This window comes from Centroberyx affinis, unplaced genomic scaffold (assembly GCF_046629955.1).
Source record: "Centroberyx affinis isolate AG114_WGS23_722 - 3 ecotype Tasmania unplaced genomic scaffold, CSIRO-AGI_Caff_v1 ptg003934l_1, whole genome shotgun sequence".
Taxonomy (NCBI): domain Eukaryota; kingdom Metazoa; phylum Chordata; class Actinopteri; order Beryciformes; family Berycidae; genus Centroberyx; species Centroberyx affinis.
The window spans coordinates 258094-280974 of NW_027281763.1; the positions used below are offsets into that span (position 1 = coordinate 258094).

At 41.6% G+C, this 22881-nt stretch overlaps 1 protein-coding gene across 2 annotated transcripts in view; it reads left to right on the forward strand.

Annotated features, from left to right (window-relative positions):
- nectin1b (nectin cell adhesion molecule 1b) overlaps positions 1 to 22881 on the forward strand; it is a 145084-nt gene that overhangs the window by 64510 nt on the left and 57693 nt on the right. Inside the window, exon 6 of one of the 2 annotated variants that reach the window (XM_071541718.1) lies at positions 11008 to 15390. The exons of the other annotated variant lie outside the window; for it this stretch is intronic. Within the exon in view, the coding sequence (XP_071397819.1) occupies positions 11008 to 11513 (506 nt within the window). The 3' untranslated portion in view covers positions 11514 to 15390. Of the gene's footprint in view, positions 1 to 11007; positions 15391 to 22881 lie in introns of those variants that run through there. 2 annotated transcript variants of the gene reach the window in all.

Sequence of the window (22881 nt, forward strand, 5' to 3'; positions counted from 1 at the left end):
GGTTTGGGTCTTTGTGTTCAGCATGAGAGCAGCAGGCACACAGGCAGCCACCCAGTCTGCTCTGTCTTGCCCTTGTGTCTTGTACAGGTGCAGCAGCAATAGATGTACATGGATGTGTTACATTGTGCTTATGTGCTGAAACTCTGAAGTGACCTCAAGTCTCCTCTTTGTCTTCGCTGATGTTGTGAAATGCTACTCTGTTCCTGTCTTAATGTGGGCTTGTCAGCATATCGCTTGCACCGTTGTAGAGCAGCGTTGGGCCTCACACAACTGTGTGAAAGAAGAGTTTCCTTTTGGAACAGTTTGAAAACGTCTTTGTACACACAGTATATTTTGTGGTATAGCAGCAGTTTGTGCTGGTAGTGATGACAGGAATGAAAGACTCTGTTAGAGGTGAACTTGAGGGTGGGCACCGCTCTTCCTCCTATTTCTTTCATGTGCTTTGTGCACCCTTGACATTGGCTCTGCATAATGACCCAATGGTGGACGTAAAGGAGTGTGCTGATGCTTCATTAACTTCAAACGGCATCTCTGTGCCTCCCAACAGCCTTAGACAGGCCTGGCTGAGACATGGCAGATAAGAGAGCCCACTGCTGGCTGCTGTTCAAGGCTGCAGCGCCGGTCCACAGGAATGCTAGCTAAGTGTTCTCTGCAGAAAAGGAAGGTGACCAGGCTGATAGCTGCAGTACATTTGTTCAATAGCTCACCCTACCAGAGCTGGCAATTACTGGCTTAGTGCTAAACATAAGATAATTATTTCTTTGCCTTGTTAAAAGGCACATTTTTTTAATGGTGTTTGGATTTAGTGGCGTTCAGGGGACTTATATATTTCCACAGAGTCAATAAATCAGGAAGCATAGCTGGCCTTTTCTAGCATCCATTATGCCTGAAGTAAACTCTGTGAGAGTAGAGGTAAATATGCATCTTATACAATTTATTAAGTACTTCACATCACCATTGTACACATTTCTGTCACTATCAAGAGCTTGATTCATCCAAATGCACCACTACTAGTTGCATTATGCATGATTTTGGCAGTAGTACCTTTTGTTTTCATTTTGATGTTGATTTTTAGATTGACACAGCAATATAACCTGCCAGGGAGACACCCCTGCTTCCAGTGTCAGGAAGATAAAATGTCCCTGACAACTTGTTTGTATCACAGAAAAGCTATTTTCTCACACTGGGAAACAACACTGATGGAGCACTTAAGGAAGCTGCATTTTAATCAAGCTGCTCAGTTTTCACGGACGGATTTGTGGGAGCTGCATAACTGTCACCTCCGCAGATAGGGGCACAGAGCACCTTGTTTCAATTAGTTGGAGGTAGTGTTTGTTGTGGAGATGGCATCGACCACAGTAAGGCCCATGGGCTAAGACGGCTTTCTCCAAGGACATGTGTTCTGGAGATATGGTGTCGCTTGTCAGAATCTAATGAACCACTCTCCTGTTTTAATCAATCCTCCCTCTCAGAAAAAGAGGTGAAAAAGGAAGTGTGAGAGCGAAAGAGAGGGAGAGAAGGGGAAAGGGATGAGGGAAGAGGGGATCTGTGCCAAGAGAGACAAGAGTTTCATCTAATGGGCCTGCTCTTACCTAAGTCCTTTACCTCTCTCATTCACATTCAGTTCAGAAATCTCCTGAGGGAAAGTTGACAAGTAGTCAGATCTGATTAATCAGCTAATTACTACGGGGCATCGGAGGTCATGTTAAAAAATAGAGACAATTAAATAGCCTCACAATGAAAGCTATTTTTGACAATTCATTCTCCGCAGCTTTTAACCATCTAATAGGAATGCCAGTCAAACATTGCCTCCTATAAAATAATGCAGCTGAGAAAGCTGGAAGCCACAGGAAAGGGTTGAATAATGTGGTTAACCCTCAAAGATCATCCCCAACTTGAGAGAGCAAAATTAGTCTGTCATTAAGATAATCAGCTTTTCCACCATCACACTCATGCTTTTGTGCTGGAAAGAAATCTCTGCTGCCATCTTAAGTTTCTTCCCAGCCCATGAGCTGACATGATGAATGACCGTTTTGTCAAGATGGCCCTTGCAATTATCTCATTATCACCCCTGAGAAAGGAGATGTGTGGTTTTCCTTAGCAGGCCTTCTCACTACGCAGTTATGTGACATGTGGGAAAATGTCTTTCATTGCAACGGCGCATTCAATAGAGGGCTAATTTGTTTATGCTGTTTCAGTATTGCGTTGGATAATCTTTTCCACTTGATTAGGTAGTGATATTTGACTGCTGTGGTCCCACACACAGCGGCTCTAACCTTTGTGAGATGGGGGCTGGACTGAGTCAAAGACAATGCATAATTCCTGGCACATTAGGAGGATCAAATGTGAAGGATGAAATCGAATCAGCTTAGGGTCAGGCAGTATGGGAACCTGTTGGCGTCTTACCTGCAGGCGAATATGGATGCCTAATGGTCTAGCAGTGCAAGCTTTCATCCCCCTTTGACAGGGCTATGGCACCAAGCTGCTTTGAAGAGCACAGGTGCAGTCAGGTCTGCTATAGGCTTTACCATTTGGGTTAAACTAGATGGAGTGACTGCGTTCTCTTCAATTTGGCAAGAGAGTGTGAGGATGGATTCTTCTGTAAGCACAGGCAACAGGCGCCGACATCTGTTCACGCTCCCCTGAACAAGCAATAGTTCGTTCCCGTGTGAGAAAATGAAGTTGAGAAAGAAAGTTAAAAAAATAAATAAATAAATAAATCCCACCACCAGGTGAAAATGAGATGAATAAAACATAGATAGTCCAATGAAAAAATAAATAAATAAAGGAATCCATGTGACTGAAAGAAATGCTTCAATGGTTCTGATTTTTGGAATTTAGTTGAAGAGGTAAAATGGATGCCAGAAATGGGCTCCCAGGCAAACAGAAATCAAGAGCGATGCAGCGGCAGAGGTGGAAGAGAGGGCAGAATGCTGTTTACATGACTTTTATGTAATAGGCTGTGTCAACTTCTGGTGTTCGCTGCTTGTCACAGACTCTGTCCTCCAAGATCCGCGATGATGGGGGCAAAGACAGTGAGAGACATTAATGGATGAGCGAGGCCGACGTTCTTTAAAACCGAATTTAATTTGCATGAATGCTCCAAAAATGTAACCTCCTCTCCTCGATTTTCATTAAAAAAATACACTTACTGTCCCTCCTCGCAGGCTTCCGCTAATACCAGGTAACGCAAATTGCAAATAGCAGTAGGTGCGGCGGTGTGGTTCATTTTTATCAACTGAGAAGCAGGCATGTTGCTCTCTGAGTCACTGCAGGGTCTGTCAGTTCTCGCAACATGATAGCAAGATGATCGCTCAGTGTAATAAAACTTGCGAGATTGCGGCGGGAACGTCCTTGAATAAAACAAGTATCGCACCATATATTACTGACTTAACTGCAGAGCCATTCCACGCAGCCATTTGTCTCTTTCTTTCTTCTGACAGAGACAAGAGACATTATGATGTCAGCTTTGCAAAGGCTCCCCTAGCAATGTGAAATTTGTTTGTCTTCGCCTGTCACGGCAGAGCCTGTCTCAATCTGTGCGCTATAGCACATTGCACCGTTGCTTTCTCACATCACCCCTTGCATTATTCATAAATCCAGAGGCCACACATGTATATCTTGTATATCATTACACCCTCACTTCAACTAGACACATGCTGTCAGGCCTGTTGAAGAGCATATTCGAAGCCTTAAGCGAGGGCGGACTACTGCCGGTCGCCTGCTTCCCCCAGCTAGCTCCTCATCACCCTTGAACTGGAACTCGCACCCGACCAGGTATCTACAAACCTGGATGGGTTCGGGTCCGCAGGCCAACGGAGCATCGCTCTACCCACACTTCCTCGCCACAGGAGGGGCTGCTCGCTGCTCAGATCCTGCCAAGCTCGCACCTCATTATCCAAATGAGACATTAGCATGAGCTTCTCCTTCGCTCACACACCATAGGCTGTCCATAAAGCCTCTGTTGTGCTGCGCCAGGCAAAGTACTGTGGGGAAAGGCATTGTGGCGGCAGCTCGCTTTGCATAAAATGGAGGAGAGGCTGTTTAGAGCGGGAGGGTCTTTTTTATTCGGGGAGAGGGGCAGAGGAGATAGCCTGGCTGGAGGAGTGAAATGGAAATGTCACCGGGGGATTGCACATGAGAGCGGCGCAGGCCAGATCGCAGTGATTTATCTTAACATTTGTTTCTGCATTGCTTGCTGTTTCTGCTCTCTGGAGGATATGCAGAGGAGAGGGATGGCATGGAGATGCAGACAGATGGAGCAGGGGGATTGGCTGAGCCCCATCGGCCCGGCTCAGCTCAGCTCCTCTGTCCTTCTCCTCCTCCTCCTCCTCCTCCTCGCTGTCCACTCTCATGGTGTCGGATCTGTCACGCCTCCCCGAGAGCCTGATGAAGTAGGTCAGACGCTGTCCCAGGGTCTGACCACTGGCTCCAGAGCTGCTGCTGTGGTGATTCACGCATTACACACACACTGTTCCAAAATAATAACAAGTGAAAAAAAAATATATATATATATAAAAAAAAAAGCAGAAGAGAGGCTGAGGGTGGAATGCTGGTAAACAAACAGTGCCCCGCCCCCTTTGCTGCTCAGCGTTGCGCACTGACATGCAGATAAAGAGGGCTTGTTTGTGTGTGACATGCTGCACATCCGCTGACCTAATAATTCATCCTTACATTACTCAGTCTTAGCACCATGCAGAGTAGACCAGCCTGGGACTGCAGAGATTCGTTCATTCCCATAGGTTTACCTTCTGAGCAATTTTTTAAAATAGTACTGGTGTTTAAATGCCGGTGTAAATATTGCTCATTAAAGGTGCAGTAAGTAAGATTTATACTGCCCCATAGCACAAAATGACCATAATATATCTGCAGCGGGTTGACAGGGTTTGTTAATCAATATCAATGACTCAATGATTACTTTGCCAGGCGCTGAGATTTCTGGCTTTCAAAACTCACTTTCTGGTCTGTACATGTGTTGGAACAAAAGCTCCGCCCCCACCTAGTTGCATTTTAAACCGCTTTCGTCCTAGTCTTGTGAAAAAAATAGATATATACGCACAAAAGACCTAGGGAGCAAACGTTTCGGCTGCACGCTTTCATCACCGCTCTGTCTCTTCTGAAAATGTGACTTTATTATTTGTGTCAATTACAAGCCGCAGTAAACCGTGCCAAGGCCTGTCAGTGCTGCTGCAGTCCGCCGGTCGCCGACAGAGGACGATAAAAGTCACAGATCACTTCATGCCACTCCATGAGAGTCTGACACGTCCCTCTGTCGCTCTGACAGGACGGTCCTGCAAGTCGCTGCATGTTCACAACATGCCAGCTGATGATGTCACCGGTGTTTTGATGCCAGTATGCCACGGTGCTATCTCCCTCAGCACATCCTGTGCCTCTTATCCGCTGGCTTTTACAGGGAATTGAATTTGAATTACCAGTCTAAACGTTTTAATGGCGTTGAGTGACATTTACCTACATATGAAGGAAGCTTATGCCGCTGTACAATCAGCGATAGCAGAAAAAATGTTGACAAACAGAACGAAACGGTAGATATTGGAAGGAATATGCGATAGGGTGAAAAAGAGCTTTGCCTCAGCGCTGACTCCCCAGGCAGCATGCTAAATTCCTGTCAGTGATGAGCTTTTATTCTTTGTGGCAGCATTACATTTCCATGACTTCACAACCACTGGCGAATTCAGACAGGGGAGTAATGAGGATTGTTCGAATCACTGAATTAATGCGTCTCCCCCGATTGTCCCCATCCTCACTCACTCTGTGCCATTCTTTATTTAGTGTTGTCACTCCCCAACCTCTCAGAGACAATCACTCCATCTTCTGTTTTTTTTTTTTTATTTACTGTTGCCACTCCTTGACTTCTTCAAAGAGTAGCCCCCTATCTTCTTTTCATCTTCTGCTGTTTGCTACTTGTTCTTTGTTTAGTTAAAGCACCACTCCCTGCACCTCTCTTTGAAATCCTCTCTCATTTTCCCAGTCTCTGTCGCAACACCTTGTCCAAGTAATTGCGCTAAGACTCAGGAATGTTTGTACCTGTCTGTCTTTTGCATGTGCAGACAGGACTCTCGCACTCCCAGGAGCAATCCCTGCGGGGTAGAGTTGTGAAACAGTTTCTCTCCCTTTAAAAGCCCATTCTACTTGAGACATTTTCTGACATACAGTATCGGTGGTTGCCATGTATTGTAGTTTCCTTTCAAAATACAGAAACCTGCGCTAAATTTATGCGGTGGATTCCAAAGCCACAAATCTGACACAGACCTCACATGTCATTTACATGTCCAGATATCAGGGGCAGTGTGGAGCTTTTTCAGTATTTCTCCCGCATTTATTTACCGTTTTGTTTATCTGGAAGACTCACTTGTGCTTCACAGAAGCGACTCCCACGGAGAATATCTATTGAGTTGTGAAGGAAGCGGGGTTTTGTCAGTAGAATGTTCACAGGTAGTAAATCATGTTCTCGATCAAGTCAGATGCGAATGTTCAAAATAGAATGATTAATGCAATACAACACGCTATGGTTGCAGCGTTTAAATAGCTGCAGTATCTCATGTTATTCATTACCTGTATAAATCTATCATGGCTCTGGATTGAATTATAGCCTTTCATGGCGCATCTTGGCACCTATTAATCTCAATAGTACATTTTAGCCGTTGGTACTCAAGGTTACCCCACTATCTGCATATTTCCAGAGGCTTGTTAATAGACACTGCCTTTTGTTCCCTGGAACAGTATCAGGGCTGTTGTTGTAGTGCTTTGAGGTCTTTTTTATCTATCTCTTGGCAGGTGTTGCCGGTAGCTATGGCGTGCTGGTGTGAGGAACGCCTCCTCCCTCCTCCGCGCTGTCAAACACCCCTACGTACCCCGACCATTCCAAATGTGTTTTATTATTAGTGTTTCTGTAATGTGATTAGCGCGTACCATAGCCACTTAGATTTCACATACATTCGCAGAGTGCATGGATTTACCGCCGGGAAGACAAAGCCGCGAGGGGTTTGTGCGCTCTAGAATTTGTGAAATCTTTTTTTTTTTTTTTTTTTTTTGCATCTTGTTCTTGCGCGCGCAGAGCCAATGAACTGAATGGGAAACTCATACACTACCGGTCAAAAGTTTGGACACACCTGATTGAATATACTATGTTTTCCATTATCTCAAAACCATTTTGATCTAAAGGCTTACGCTTAAATGCTTGAAAGTTGTTTTTTAGACAAATATAAACAGTGAAGTTGATGCCTATGTATGAATTTCTTTCCAAAGCCTTTGTCTTTCCATCAAGGCAAAGGGCGGCTACTTTAAAGAATCTAAAATATAACATCGTTTTGATTTGTTTAACACTTTTTTGGTCACTGCATAATTCCATTTGTGTTATCTCATAGTTTTGATGTCTTTACTGTTATTCTAAAGCGTGGAAAATAGTAAAAAACAAAGAAAAATGTGGTGTCTCCAAACTTCTGACTGGTAGTGCAGGTGGTGTCGGGACGTGACCTTGCAGAGTGACAAATACAGACCAGACGCACACCAGATAACATGGTGAGAACAGGCAGTCTCTTTGCTGACGCACCTCTTTGAGTTACGAAAAAAAAAAAAAAAGGGGGTGGGGGTGGGGTGGGGTGGGGGGGGGGGGGGAGTGTGTGTTCCTCCAACTGCAGTCAGGTGATCTGGTGAGCACCATGTTGGAGCTTTGCCTGCTGGTTTGTGTTTCTTTCCCTGCTTTTACCTCTGACAAAAGGAAGTACTCCATTACACAGAGAAGTATCTTCACGCTCGAACGCTCTCCTCCCTTCCATTCCCCACTCCACTAGTAAAAACAACATAATGAAAACTTGCACATTTGCTGCCGTTTCTTGTTTTTTCGGCACGGCAACTTCCAAGGCCTTCCTTTTTGTTCTTTCATGTTGCATAAACAGAAGGTCTAGCGTTTCTCAAAAAGCCACAAATTTGCCCCTGTGTTGATTACTGCTTTTATGCCTGTACTGTCTGGCCTAACTCATTCTTGAATTATTAGTGTTGACATTGACATTCTTCAAATACAGGTGTCAAGAGGCAGTGTCACTTGATCCTTTATAAAAATGGAGGTGATGGAGGGCGCCTTTGAAGACTGCCTGCCTCATCTTTTACTGCCACTATTCAGTAGTTTAAAAGGTCCTGCCTTGTGTTTTTTCCTACCTCTCTAAGTGGTAAATATACAGACTTGGCAACCTTTTGAAATGGAAGGGGAAAAAGCTGCCCAATTAAGATTGAATGGAGGGAATGATGAGCGCGCTGCAGAGGGAGGCAGTGAAGGGTAGAGGAGAGGATTACAGGAGAGTGTTCTCCCTTTCTCTCTGCTCCTCCAATCCTGTGGATTTTCGCCCCTCTTTGGACTTGGTGGGAGGATGTGTTCTCGGGCAGAGGTGACCTGGCTCTGCTCTCTCATTCATGTGTGTAATGAAGGCCTGTGTCTGAATAATCCCATTAGGTGGTCAGATTAAAACCTGAGCTGATATTTGAGACCGTGCCCAGCTCTGCCTTAGAAATTGGAGAGCTTTTACGGTGAGTCCTGGGAGAAGGGATGCAGAGGGAGAGCGGCCGAGGCGAGCGGCTGCGGTTGGGAGGTCTCTCCTTTGGATTGATGGAGCGCCATTGTAATTAAAGGAGAGAGCAAGGCTTCAGTAGTTTCTTTGCTTTCCCCCCCTCTAGGCAGAGGAACAATTCCTGTCCTCCTCTAGTTGTGCTCAGAGATTTATCATTTCCACTAAAGAGCAGTTCTAATTGAGTGTAATGGCTTTGATTCAACAATTAAGTGCAATAATTTGAAAATCATTTACCGCCTATGTAGGAAATTTGTCTTTTTTTTGTTTTGTGTGGCGATGATGGCATAATTACTGATAGGTTGTCAAATGTGCTGTTAGTCAAGCTGCAAGTGTTTTTGATTTCACTGTATTGAGCCCATGCACAGGGAATTTGACTTCTCTAAGGAACTTTTGTAATTGTTAAACATTTGACTTTGTTTGGGTTAAATCATAATAAGCTATGACAGCGCTTTGTAAATGTTTTTTTCAGTTGGAACAAAGAGCATTTATTTCTCCCTTCAGTATCACTCATTACTCTCTAATGTTAGTTTCCTATTTAGGGCAAACCAGATGTATCACAATTATGTGCCAATATCTGCCTAGAGTTTGTAATGGCCCTACATCAATGTCAACACATCTCCATAGATGTTATATACATTCATAAGCTATAATTAAAACCGTCTGGAAAAGTATTACTTTTGGTCTTAAGTGATGAAGTTTCATGATTGCAATAAATGTATATAAAATCATCTATATTTTCCATGCTGTCAAAAGCTTTTATCTGCAAATGAATCGATTGTTTTGCTTCAGATCCAGATATCTTCTTTGGGAAGATTGCTGCCGATGAAAACATGCTTAGGAACAGCCGATGTTTACTAGACTGTTGGAAGATGTTAAGGGAAACGAGTACATCAGAGGAGATAAATAGTATCGGTAGCGTTGATGTCTATCTGTAGGTTGTCTGACTGCGTGTTGCCTTGTTGCATACAGGTGTGAGTCTGTCGCTTCTTGCCCCATCAACAGAAGCACCGGTGTGTCTGTGCCCCGGGTGAACAGGGAGCTCTCTCCACTCTCACTGTTTCCCTCTCACACTTTTTTCACTCCTCTCCCACACCATTCGTTTAGTAGATGCTGTGTTCTTTGTTTTTTTTTTGTTTTTTTTTGTTTTTTCTCCCCCCTTTCTGTTGAGGATTCAGCGTTTCCCATTGAAGCTAAATGTGCTTCTGCTCTGCAGGTTTAGACAAGCACTACCTCGGCGCCTCGGGGCTTTGATCACGTTTCAGATAAAAGTCTCGCTGTCGCTGCATTCGAAAGAGCTTTGCACATTTTAGCTTTAAGTGAAGATGTGTATGAAGGGGACATGGTTTTTAGTGCCTAGTTTCACTGTAAGCGACGATTGTGCTTTAGTCATGAGCATTGTTTATCCTTTTGTGAGTAGGCTATGCGCTCTGTAAGATGGTGGGATGAATGTGATGGCTCAGTTGTGCTTTAGATATGCTATGGCTGTGGCAGTTGTGAATGTAAAACGGGACAACATATCTTTTTTGTTGTATTTCGCAGGAGAATTTGCAAGGCAAAATCCCAGCCTTCAGACTCTAAGCTTGTGGAGGCTGGCATCCTAGTTATTGTTTGTCTCTAGCAGAAGGCCATTAGTCATTGTCAGTCTGTTCTAGATTTGAGCACATCTTTGACTCATTTGATAATTTTCTCTCTATTCTCTACTGTCTTTACTGAATAATATATATTTTTGCCTTTGAAGCATATGTTTTTTTTGTGGCCTGCTCTGCTGGCTGTGCAGAAAGCTTTCATATTTATCAACACTATTGATGCATCATGGCATATTCTGTATCTGCTTGGCTGCTGATAATCATCTCTGGCAAAGCTATTTCATTTCATTTCCACTACATTGATTATGAACATGGTTAAACCTCATGGTATGGTATGCTATACTATACCATTCTATGCCGCTGTTTCTGTGTCAACTATTAGCTGTGTGAAAGCTACAGTGTTAACATTATTAACTAAAAGGCCACATGAAATAATCCTCCCACAGTTTGCTCATTATATTGCTTTATTTTTCCTCTGGCTTCCAAATAGAGAGGAAACCGGAATGCATGCTGACAAAGCTTCATTCTCTTTAATCAAACATGTCGTTTTCCTCTTTGATGGTAGTGTGTTCTGCACTGGCTTTGTTTATTTCATTCTCTTCTTTTCTGAAAGTGCATGCGGTTGTCAGTGACTGAGCCTTGCCTTGCCATAGTGCCGGAAAGGGCTCGTTTCGGGTGGGGGTTTCGTCGTGGGGCCGGGGGTCCTTCCTTTCCCCTTTGCTTTTCCTTCCCTGTCTCCCTTACCTCATCTTTCCAAAAAAAAAAAAAGCACCTGCACAAAGCACCTCCTCCCACCAGAGCACTGACACACTCCCTTCCATCTGTCTTTTCCTACCCAGAATTCCCTAACAACCCGACACCCGGGGACCGTGAGATCCCGCAGGAGCTGCACAATACAGGTGCCGCCATCGGGGGCGCTGTGGGGGGAGTCGTCCTGTTGGGTGTGGCGGCCATACTGCTCTTCGTATTCCTGCGCCGCCGCCAGCGCACCTTCAAGGGAGACTACAGCACCAAGAAACACGTGTTCGGAAACGGTTACAGCAAGGCGGGCGGCCTGCCCGCCCACCCTCCCATCCCCAAGAACCTGCAGTACCCCGACGACTCGGACGACGAGAAGAAGCCCGCCCAGATCGGCGGCCCCGGGGGGTTCGAGGCGAGCGAGCGCGATTTTGACGCGGAAGCGGAGGACCTGAAGAGGCCCTATTTCACTGTGGACGAAGGAGAGAGCCGAGATTACGATGAGCGGACTCTCGCTTTCCAGTATGACCCTGAACCTGAGATAGCCGACGATATGATCTCCCAAACCGACGGCTCTGTCATTTCTAAGAAAGAGTGGTATGTGTAGTGGCATGCAGCAACCAAACCAAACAGCCCTCTGTCCCCACCTGCATTCCACTGCACCCTTCACCTCCATCACCGCCCCCGCCCTTCCATTTGTCAAACTGCATCCCTCCCTCAGTCCCATTCCTCTTTTGGTCAACCTAGTACCCCCTCCCCCCCCGACCCCCCACCACCCCCATCAGAACCCATTCAACTAATCTGAATTAGAAAAGCAAGCGTCAATCTAAAGTGCTAGCAACTTGTCAACACCACAGCTTTGGTATACTGAAATTCCATCAGGTGAATGGGCAAAGAATACAAAGTAAGGTATGTAATTGGACTCACGCCGATTGCCATTGACTTACGCGGCCAGGGAGGTGGTTGGTTGATTAATACTGGTGTATTATTCTTTTTGTGTATTTTTTCATGTTATAAATGTATTAAATGTATAAAAAGAGACTGCAGGATGAGGTTTTGCTGAGCACATTTGTGAAAGTCCTACACTGGATGTACAATGTTTTTTTTGTTTTATTTTTGTTAATTTTCATTACCATTGCCTTCTTTTTTTTTGTTATTTTTATAATGTCTTTTTGTATGATTTCTAAGTGACCAGAGAATTCAGAGTGAAATGTCAGACATAATTACAGGTGGAGTTTTAAGTGTTTGTAATTTTGTGGTCAAATGTTTCAGACAGAGAAAAAACAAACAAACAAAAAAAAACAAAAAAAAAAAAACAAGATTTATGCCATACAGCACCAATATCATTTCTCCTCTTCCTCACTGGGGGGGGGGTTAGCGTCAAACAGTTACACAAAATTTGTACATTTCCAACGTTACAGGCAAACATGTTATTGCTGTTTTCCAAAGACATGCTTAGTATTTCTTGACCCCTGCATTTATATGTTTGATATGTTTCTGAGGGACCTGTCGCTCCACTAAGCCATATGGGCATGGCGGTAACAGATGGATATTACAGGGTGTCAGTGCTGTTCTCCGTTATGTTTTTTTCTTGAATTTCAAAGGATGAATTTGACTTAGTGCCCACATCAGCGGACTGGCATAGCAGGGGAGAGAAGGGCTGCAATTGTCTCGAACCATTATACTTTTCAATGTGCTTCACAGTCACAGTCATTCCAACACCTTAACTGAAAAGAGGTTTGGTGAGTCACACGGTTTCCGCAAAAATCTTCAATAATGCTCTGAAATGTCACGGTTGTCACTCGACTTGAAAGGGTTTACCTGTGTAATTGAGCTCTAAATCTTACCACTGTAATGAAATGTCTATTTTTGTGTTGATTTGTCATAATTATGTGTTTTGTTCTAACCCCCCTTTTTTTTAGCAAATGGATGTCAGCGAAAGTGTCTTGGGAACTTCCCAATAATGACTCTGCCTCCCCTTATAATTGTGTGACTGTGTACTAAAGAATTGGTTTAAGCTACCCTGCTTACACCAACAGCGTATTGTATTGAGTCTTCTATGGACGTGGATAGAAGGAAAATGTCAACTGATGCTTTTAGGTGTGCGTACAGAGCAAACACTTTTTTCATGTAAAGGGAATTGAAAATATTATGGTGGCCACCCTGGAATATAATAAGTCACCTGCTGCTTTCCCTCATCTCTTTGTTGCATCTTCTTTTTCCTAAATAAATTTCAACGGCTCTTGGATCTAAAGGAAAGAATGGTTGTCCTTGCCCCAAATATTGGCAGCTGTATCTGCCAATGGGGATACAATGACCCTGTCTGAAGGCATTACATATCTGGCTTTTTAAATCACCGTAACAAGTGCCAGTGAATGTGGACCATAGCAAATGACTTGTTTCTCTCCTCGGCATTGAGGTCCATTATACAATCAGCAAAATGTATTGCTTCAAACAAAAAAGTTAAATGCGAAATGTGGGATAAAATGGAAGCAAAGGAGTAATCCGAGGATAAAAATGACATATCTGACTGGCTCTGAACAATATAAATACTGTATTAAGCCTTATTTTATGCATGATTTTGTGTGGGAGTGGAAGTGCGTATGTTGCTATTTTTTCTGTATCAATTCAGTGCATTTGTTCTCATTTGCAGCTCAAAAGACAACACTTTGTCAGTGTTTGTAATGAGGTGGGATATGGAGTTTGTGAGCTTACGGGCAGGCAGTACCCAGCAAAAATATTGCAGTTAACAAAAAATTGAAAACAAAAAAAAAAAAAACAACGAAAAAACATCTCTGTGAGAGCAGATAGCTCCACAAACTGGAGAGGTGAATGTTTTTACAGTCCATGCTTGTCTACTGTATGTTTTCAGATGAGCATGTTGATCATGAGCCTCAAAATATATTGTATTTTCAACACAAAATAACTACGCAAAAGTGGGAAATATCATGTCCTTAAAAGTCTTTATTGATTTCAGTTTATTTTTGTTTGTTTTTTCTAATCATTTCTACAGCCTTATTACTGTTTTTGTTAAGTGTATACACTCGTTAGTTAGATAATGGTACTGGAGGCTTGCATCAGAGAAAGTTGTAAAACTAACAGACAGAAACTGGGTTGCTACCTTCAAAGTGCAAAAGCAAATTACTATTATTATCATTTAGTTTATTGTTTGTCTGCTTCGCTTAACTGATTTGCTGTTACCTTTAAATTCCACGTGGTTTGCATCACAGCATAGCAGAGACAAACCTATGAAAAACAATTTTTTTTATCTTTTACTCTTGCATTCAGTGCCTATCAAAGTTAGGAGACATGAGGTAGTCTAAACAGTTGCTGCTCCATCATCTGAGTCATCATTCATGTCGCAGAATATTATTACAGATATTGAAACATGGCATGGACTACTAACCTTCAGATCCAAAGGATGATGATTCTTTAATTGCAATGGATTTGGATTAATATAGATTTAGATTTAGTGGGGATGTTATTCCACCCAAGTTCAAGCATGATACTAACAATGCTTCTGTATTTATAATCTCTAAAAATCAATCAATCTCTTAAAGGCTGCACTCATTACCATTTTAGTTAAATGATAGATAAATGGTGATACAGCACTTTTTTTCCAGTCAATGCTGGATAGTTTAAATCCTAAAGAGAATGAACTATTGGAAATGAGTCACACATTGCTGACTTTTGTAAGCACAACAATTAAATCTGTAATCCAGCGATTGGACGTATGACTTGTAAATTTTAAAAAAATGCAACTTTGGACCTGGCCCAAAGCAAAGATCAATCCTGCTCCTGTTCAAGCACAAGTTGAAGTTATTGGTTTCATTTGCGAGAAACAACATTTTTCGTTTTTCCCGTATCCGTCATGAAACCACTGCCATACTTGCTTCTCAAACATCTTGGAGAATGAAAAGACTTGGCATTTCAGTTTTTTAGTCGACATTCTGTATACTGGTAGATGTAAACATTGTCTTCATGTTGTCGGGGTGTTATAAGTTTCTATTTTGTAATACTGACTGTAACTTCATTCCATCCTAATCTACTTTTGTATTCAGTATGTTCAACATTCCACTGTAAATAATGTATATACGGTTGAGATTATAGTTGGGATTTATTTAGGGACAACTGCATAGGGACCCTGTTCATGTAAAATATACCTATTTTGACTGCAAAAATAGAGATTCAGTAATGATGGATAGATGACGTCGATGCATAGCTTATTTCCAAAGTCCCACCTAAGATGCCACTCCAGTAAGTTTTTGATATGCCAATAGCGGCTTCACTGTCATACGAAGGGGTGATGCATACAATTTGTTGACTTAATATTACTGAAAGAAAAACAAAAGAGAGAATTTGTCTGTATGCAGCCATGTGAATGTATATTTCTGAGGGTGTTACAAATATGAGAAAAAAATCTTGTTCAATTGTGATGACCCTGTGAAGTAACTTGTATTTGTTTTAAGCATTAAATGAGTTCAATAGTCAACAATGTTCTGTCCTAACTCGCTGATTGGTTAGATGTGTGTATCTGATTGAATATGGTTTATGTCTGCAACACATTTCTTATCGCTGTGTATTGATCTTGTAATTGCAGATTCTACCCCAAATGCCCCCGTTGGTAATGTAACCCATACTGCTTTATTTTTTATTTATTTATTTTTTCCCATATACTATCCCAGCAAATGAAATCACAATATTTATTCCAATTCATATTACAGTGTACAAGTTAACCGGCGCAGGTGGTTATTTTCCATAGTCATGCTTATTTAGATTAATTTTGGAGCTTTAGGCTCTTATCACATCCTGTGAGCTTTAAGTGCAAGACATAAAATGCTTGTTCGGCAATTAACTAGGTACTTTTCCCTCGCTTCATCAAAGATAGACATTGTTAGGAGAAAATTTCAATCCACACTTGCAGATGGGCTTGTACAGATGTCCAATATTTCTGCTGCCAGAGGGCACAGAAAATGGTCAGGCATCCAGCCGTTTGAGAGACCTGAGTTTTGCATTACACTGTTCTATATTCAGTTCTTCATTTTAGTTCTAGTTTTCAGAATTAATAGGCTTCAGTGGTTACTGCAGTGCTAATGCCAGATGATTCTCTCATGATGCATTCATGGTTCCACTGAATCTGAATGAAGCTAGCACATCTTCAGCATTGAGACTGTGGGCGTGAACCTCATGTTAAAATTAAATGACTGACGGGGCATCGCCGCAATCAAATATGAATAGGAAATGTCTCCAAATCCAAACACACTGCATCCAACAAGTGTGGAAGGTAACTGACCCCCTTTACAGCGTTGATTGGTGCCAACAAGATCTCATCAGCTCTGCATACGAGGCAACAGTGTTTTTTTAAGAACCTTGTTTTTTCACCTAAGCGGAATGGCTGCTGGTATAGCATAATTATAATCATGCTAAACATTGCATGTAATGAGAGGCTAAAGCAAGATAAATGAAGGGACACATATAACAGAGGTCTCTGGCGGTTATCACTGCACCTTTTACAGGGTTTTTTTCCTTTAATCTCAGAACAGAAACTGTCAAACAGATGCTGATGATATTGTTTGAGTTGATTGCTTGATGAAGATAATGGACACAGTGATGTGATGAGAGAGGGCTAGTCTAGACCAGACTGATCTGCCTCAGACTGTGGGACTCGAGAGCAGACATCTGCACCATGCACATTAAGAACTGCCCAGAGTTTGCAGCTGTTGCCATCCATTTACTAAAAGAGGCCTTTGTAGCCCGCAGGGGCTTTGATGGCATATAGTGTTTTAACATGCACGACCGTGGAGTTTTTTCTCTTCCCAACAGAGGCGATAGTGGGATTGTGCAACATTTGCTCTATAAAGGTACTCTTAAAAGGAAATACGACTGAATTTCAGTCTTGAAATATGTTGCTCCTGTGCCCGAAACCCATAAAGTCTGTATGACAAGAGAGAGTTTGTTGTTGCCCCTCATCTGTGATGTAACACCGGTATACAAATCAAAGAATACAAAATAAAGCTCTCATTCAAGAGTACAAAGAAGATGGAGAAAATGGAAAATGAGATTGTACTGACTGTACCTGACATGATTTTCTGGAGATCAGACTGTGTTATCTTCTTTCGTACTGATAGTTCTGCTACAATATGATGCTCACTAAGATGTAAAAGTCCAGACATTCATTGTATTAGGTCACTGAATCCGTCTTTTGTAACCTCAATCCAGCCCCGTGAGTTGCTTATTTTCCTTTTCGTATTTGCTTGTGAACCACGTTACCGCTTTCGCCCTTCATGACACTGACATCGAGTTCCTCTCAGGAGTCAGTCTGAGCGTAGAGGCCACGATTGATCGCTCTGATCGGCCTTGCCAGTTTGGGAGTTGGACGCAGTTAGCCTGCATTAACATGAGTTCTCACATGAGCGGAGCGACTCTTTGCTGCTGTGATTCGTCCGGAGCGATCGTTAAGCTAAGGATTTAAATATCATCGATCCAAACAATGACTTCAGGAAGGCAGATGCACAGACAGCCGATACCATCAGTCCTTAAATTAAAATGATCACATGGTTAATGAGCAAATATGCCTGAGCCATTCAGTGGGCTGGATCCAGGTTAAGTCATTTATTCGCTGACCGATGACGTGGCTCTCGGCTGCACTAGGGACCAGGTTTATATACAGATCGGGCTGCTATATACTATTAAAAAACATCAGAATTCTGGAAATGCCTGGCGTTTCCATATAAGATCTACATTCAGTGAGTTCTGCTGTGTAAACCACATTATGAGATGTTCTCTCAGTAAGTATTGTCCTTGTTACCAAAAGACCCAGCAACCTCACTTGTGTCAAAGCCTGTGAAAAAAAACAAACCTGCATTGTTTTGTCACCATGGTGTGTTTATGCATAGCTCTTTCTGATGACCCTTTTCGGATAAACAAACTGTTTATGGCTTCTAGCAATATGTTTACTTTGCTCTTTTTTTCTACCTGTTTTAAATGTGTACAGTTTGAAGTCACATGGGGTTGTCCATAATAAAAAGTGTTACTTGAAATAATGCTCTTGCTCTCATGTTACACAGACAAACATTGTCAAAGGCTTGTGTAAACTAGTTGTTGTTGTCCTCTGCACCCAAGTAATTGTCGATTAATAGAGTCAGTAATACAGCCTTGCATACTACAAAAGATGCATTTAACTTGGTGCTTTTCCTCCATTGCCTTATCAAAGAGACATTTAAGGCCATTCAGCTAGCCTATCACCTTGATCTCTTAAAAGATTAAATAAAATGGTACTGAGGAATTACTGTTGCTTTAGCAACTGCACCAGTTTCCATAATAATATAATTACTATATTACCATAATACCATAATTATATGCCAGTGCCAATATTACAAGTGTTTTTTTTTTTTTGGGTATATATAATTTCATCAGTGTTGTAGTCTGAATTTTTACAGTAAAGACTTAAATTTAAATGCTGCTATGCTGCTCAAGTTCAAGAGGAGCAACATGTAGTATTTTCTCTAATATACTGTATCTCTAATACTGTATAACTAAATTAATGGTGATGACACATTCAACTATAAATATACTGTATATATCATATATGATATAAGCAAACACCATAGTAGCTCCAATGAACTTCATGTTCTGTTTAGGGTTAGTTTGGGGGTCTTGCTTGACAAACTTAACATCTGGTAGTTTATTAGGCACACTTATTTAGTAATCACCTACCTATTTAGTAAACAGTTGTTACAGATGGCCAGAGCCCATCTGTAATACCAGGTGATGAGTTTAATTATTCTGAGATGTCATTCTGCTCAACACAGTTGTGTGTTTGTGCCTGTTAGGCCGTGATCAGATAGGACTTTTTTTTCTCATAAGCTCAAACGCAAAGCGCACTGCTGTGAGCGTTGTTAGTAACAGAGAGTGTAACAGAGCTCAAAGGACAAAAGTAGCGTTAGATCAAATGCTAATAGTAATAAGTTACTAATAGTTGCCCCTTGATCTCACTATGTGATTTTAGTCATTGAGTGTTCGGCATTAGAGGCCCGCCCATATAGTTGTCCACCAATATAATGGTCAAGCACAATTTATGTCTAGTATATTCTGTTTTATGGTAACTAACCAGCTAAATGTTATATAACCTCTTGCATAGATTACGATGATTTAATTAAAACATTAAAACAATATTACTTTACGCATGGTTTGTGAACAGCCAATGAAATTAGGGCAATAGATAATCAGAACTCTGTGGAGTCGGCCGCTCTGTGTGCAGCAGGTAGAGCGTCACACAGCCTGATGGGAACGAGACGCACTCCAGGTCTCTGTCATGGTATTATTTAATTATTGGTCGTAAAAACACACGTTCTGAGATGACTATTATGAACTTCTCCATTTTGACTTCTGCTTTTTATATCTTCTCCTCCTCAGTCCCTCCTCTCAGGCGCTTTGATTGGTCAGTCGATCAGGGGGTGACGCTGAAGGATTGAGGAGATGTGAGCCTGCCAAACCATTGAGAAAAAAATAAAAAATAAAAAAAAGCGTGATCCCAGCCTTAGCTCGCACCGTTCTTGCCAGTCGACCGCTCTCGTCAATGAGCTGTTTCTGCTCACAACACTGCAGCTGACCGGATGTCTTTTTGTTTGTCACACCATTCACAGCTAAACAAAGACACTATCATGCATGAAAAGGCCAGAAGTGTGGCCATGTGACAGCAGAGCTGGCACACCTGGCCCAGTGATTCACTCAGAGATGCTATAGGTTAATCATTTTGCCGATTCTAATGTCACTGAAACAATAACTGAATTTTTCAATGCCTGTCTTCTTGCTTTATATAGAAAAATATCACTGTCTGCAGGATCGATCCATTTTTGTAACATGGCCATATACCTGATAGACTGAGCATATCTGTAGTATCTGATGGACTGGTAAGTTACACTGCTCAGCAAGAAGAATGACATCTTATGATAAACACAATTCATAGGGACGATAGGAGACTATATAATTTAGCTGAGGATTGCTATCACATTTGACTGTGACCTTTAGTGAAAATCCGATAGAGCCCAATAAATTTGTACCTTTTAAAGGATAAATCTGAGTATTTAAACCTGGGCCTTATTTTCCTAGTGTCTGCTATTATGCTGATTGTTTCTGATCAAAATGTCATCATTTGCTTCAGTGTAGAGCTCTATGTGCCTCTCAGTTTGCAGGGAGCGCTCCTCTCCAATACTATCCAATGGGGCAGAGGGAAACTCAATAGTCAAACCCAAAAAGTGATCAAAACACACTGCAGTTACACGTCTTTAAGTAGTGATTGAACAATTTGATACTTTTTGGTGCTGGTCAGTGTAGTAGGCTACTACTACTAACTTTCTACTTTACTACCTTACACTAACTAATGCAATGGCTGAATATTAGCCAGACTTTTACAAAGATGTTGCAGAATCTTTCTAGTGAGTGATGAAAAGGATTTGTTTTGGGAGCTTTTGGGTTCAGCAGTTTTGGCCCCGCTGGATTGTACTGGAGAGGAGCGCTCCCTGCAAACTGAGAGCTAAATACAGCTCCACAGTGAGGTAACTGATGAAAGTTTAATCAGAATCAATCGATACCAAACTCTAGGAAAATAAGGCCCAGGTTGAAAATAACGGGAAATTATCTTTTAAATTTGAGTCTTGGGTAGAATCTGAATGGTGAATCTCTTGCAACACTACCATTAAAGAGTAAAGGTGAGCTATTTTCTCTGTGCTCTGTCCAAGAATAAAAAATTGAAAACTAAATGCGCAATACCTTTTGATTTTAAGTTTTCACCTTAGAAATTGAAAATTCAGTATTGAGGTGGTGCCATTTTGTAATCTAACAACTAGGCAAACAATTTAACCTAGATAATTTCTCAGCCATGAATTGCATATTGAATCTCAAAAAAAGACGCAAACCAAGACAAACCAAAACTGGTGTTTGTCGAGTTTTCGAAGAACTACTATTGCTTACAAAACCAACACTTACCCACTTATTGCGTGTTAGCTAAAAGATTAAAGCTACAGTGTATCTCTGGTGGCTCAGAACATTTCCCTGGGTTTGTGCCTGGGAACTTTATGACAGTGCAGCTAGCTTGAAACCGCAGCAGACTTGCTTTGGTGGAATGGGACCAAGGTGTCGAAACATATATTGCTGTAGCTGAGATGGTGATAATTGCTGAGCACTTTGGGTATTTAAATTTTAGGCTGCCATACTTTTTCACTTTGACAAAATATGTCAGCAAAACCAACGATCCTCAGTGTTTAGAAGATAATCCAGGGGGCATTAACCCTCACCATGCACTCTTCTCCTTCTATTTTGGCTTACAGCGAGCATAGCCACGCAACGGTGTTACCATAGCGACCAATCTGCTACAAACCTGGAACAAAGTCGTTTTTCTCAAAATCTACTGATCTCAAAACCATAAATTCTACCTCTGGATATTAACAATACTTTAATCTTGAGTGTAATTCAGTTCCAACAAAACCTTAAGTGCAGAAGGGCATAGTATCTCAAAACTTTTCCATTAACAAAAATACAATGAGAACATCAGTCTGATCTGTATGTTTTTTTTCCTGCTGCAGTTTTCCCTGCACAGTCCTGTTACAGGGCTACAGTTTATGATGGTGTTGACGTGATGGGACCTGGAAATACACAACAAAAAATTAAATTGTGTTGTCTCAATATGTGTTATTAATAACTATAGCCTGAGAAATATAAATTCTAACTAATCATTATTAATTACCTTCAAACTTACTTAGAACTTACAGCTGAAACTGTAAAAGTTTGTTTTTAAATGTTTGCTCTGACAATTATACAATAAAAGCAAAGGTCCTTCAGTCTGGCAACATAAATACAGAAACATGAAATGCTTTCCCCCTCAGTGAAGCTGTCAAGACTGTGAAAAAAAGGAAGAAAGAGAAAAATAACAACGCAAGAGTCATATTTTTTTCCCAGATAAAGCTTTCATTGTCTATATTGACTTTTGCTGACACACTGTTATTTATACCATTTTAATTCTTTAGACACCCACCCACAGCAATTAAATGTCACAACCATAGCAACAAGTAAGTAGTAAATAGTTGTCCAATGTTGTTTTCTTTTGCGCTGAATATTTTCTTATGTTGTATTCTCATTGTTGGCATATAACCTGGTTGATTGGGCATACAGTTTACACCACAGTGATAGACAGAACAAGTCAGTTTTATCTCCAGAAAATGTGAAATTATAATGAATTGGCAATTATTTGGATTAACCTTGAATCAATCTGCTGAAATTATTATTGCCTATTATTTTGTAAATGAGACGGCTCACAAACAAACCACTCAGATCCCATGAATAAATTGGTTGGCATCTTCAGGGATGCCAATAGCTACTGCAGACATTCACACCAGCCCTCCTCCCTCATGCCCTCCCATTTCAGAGCCAGTCACGGCATGAACAGCTCTGGTATCCAGCTGCGCATTAGCGTTCTCCAATTAAACTCAGCCATCCTAGAGCAGAACGAAAGGCCTAAACCCTCTGGTGAGAAAAGTGCTGACAACCCTCTTCTACAAAGTCCTGCTGGGAATACGCTGTCCCTGTGACCATTTACCCGCCTTCCAAGCAGTGTGTGTGCGCGCGTGCATGTGTGTGTGTGTATGGGTGTGGATTTGAGAGAGAGAGAGAGAGAGAAAGGGAGAGACAGTGTGTGTACTTTGTGTGCCTTTGTTGACCGATGCTGTTTCATATTGACCTTAGATGTACACTACCTCCTAGATTTTGCCATTTTTCTATGATCAGTATGACAAAAAACATTTGCTTTTTCAGTGAGAAAATGTGTGACGCTATCTGTGGTGTCTGATGTGTTTATTTGTTGTTAGAAGTGAAAAGGTTCATGAAGATTGTAAGTCAAAAGTTGTGACGATCAGCTGCTTTGATTCAGTGCATCATACTGTGAGGTTTCTTATGATAAAAGTTTGGTGACTGGCCAAACT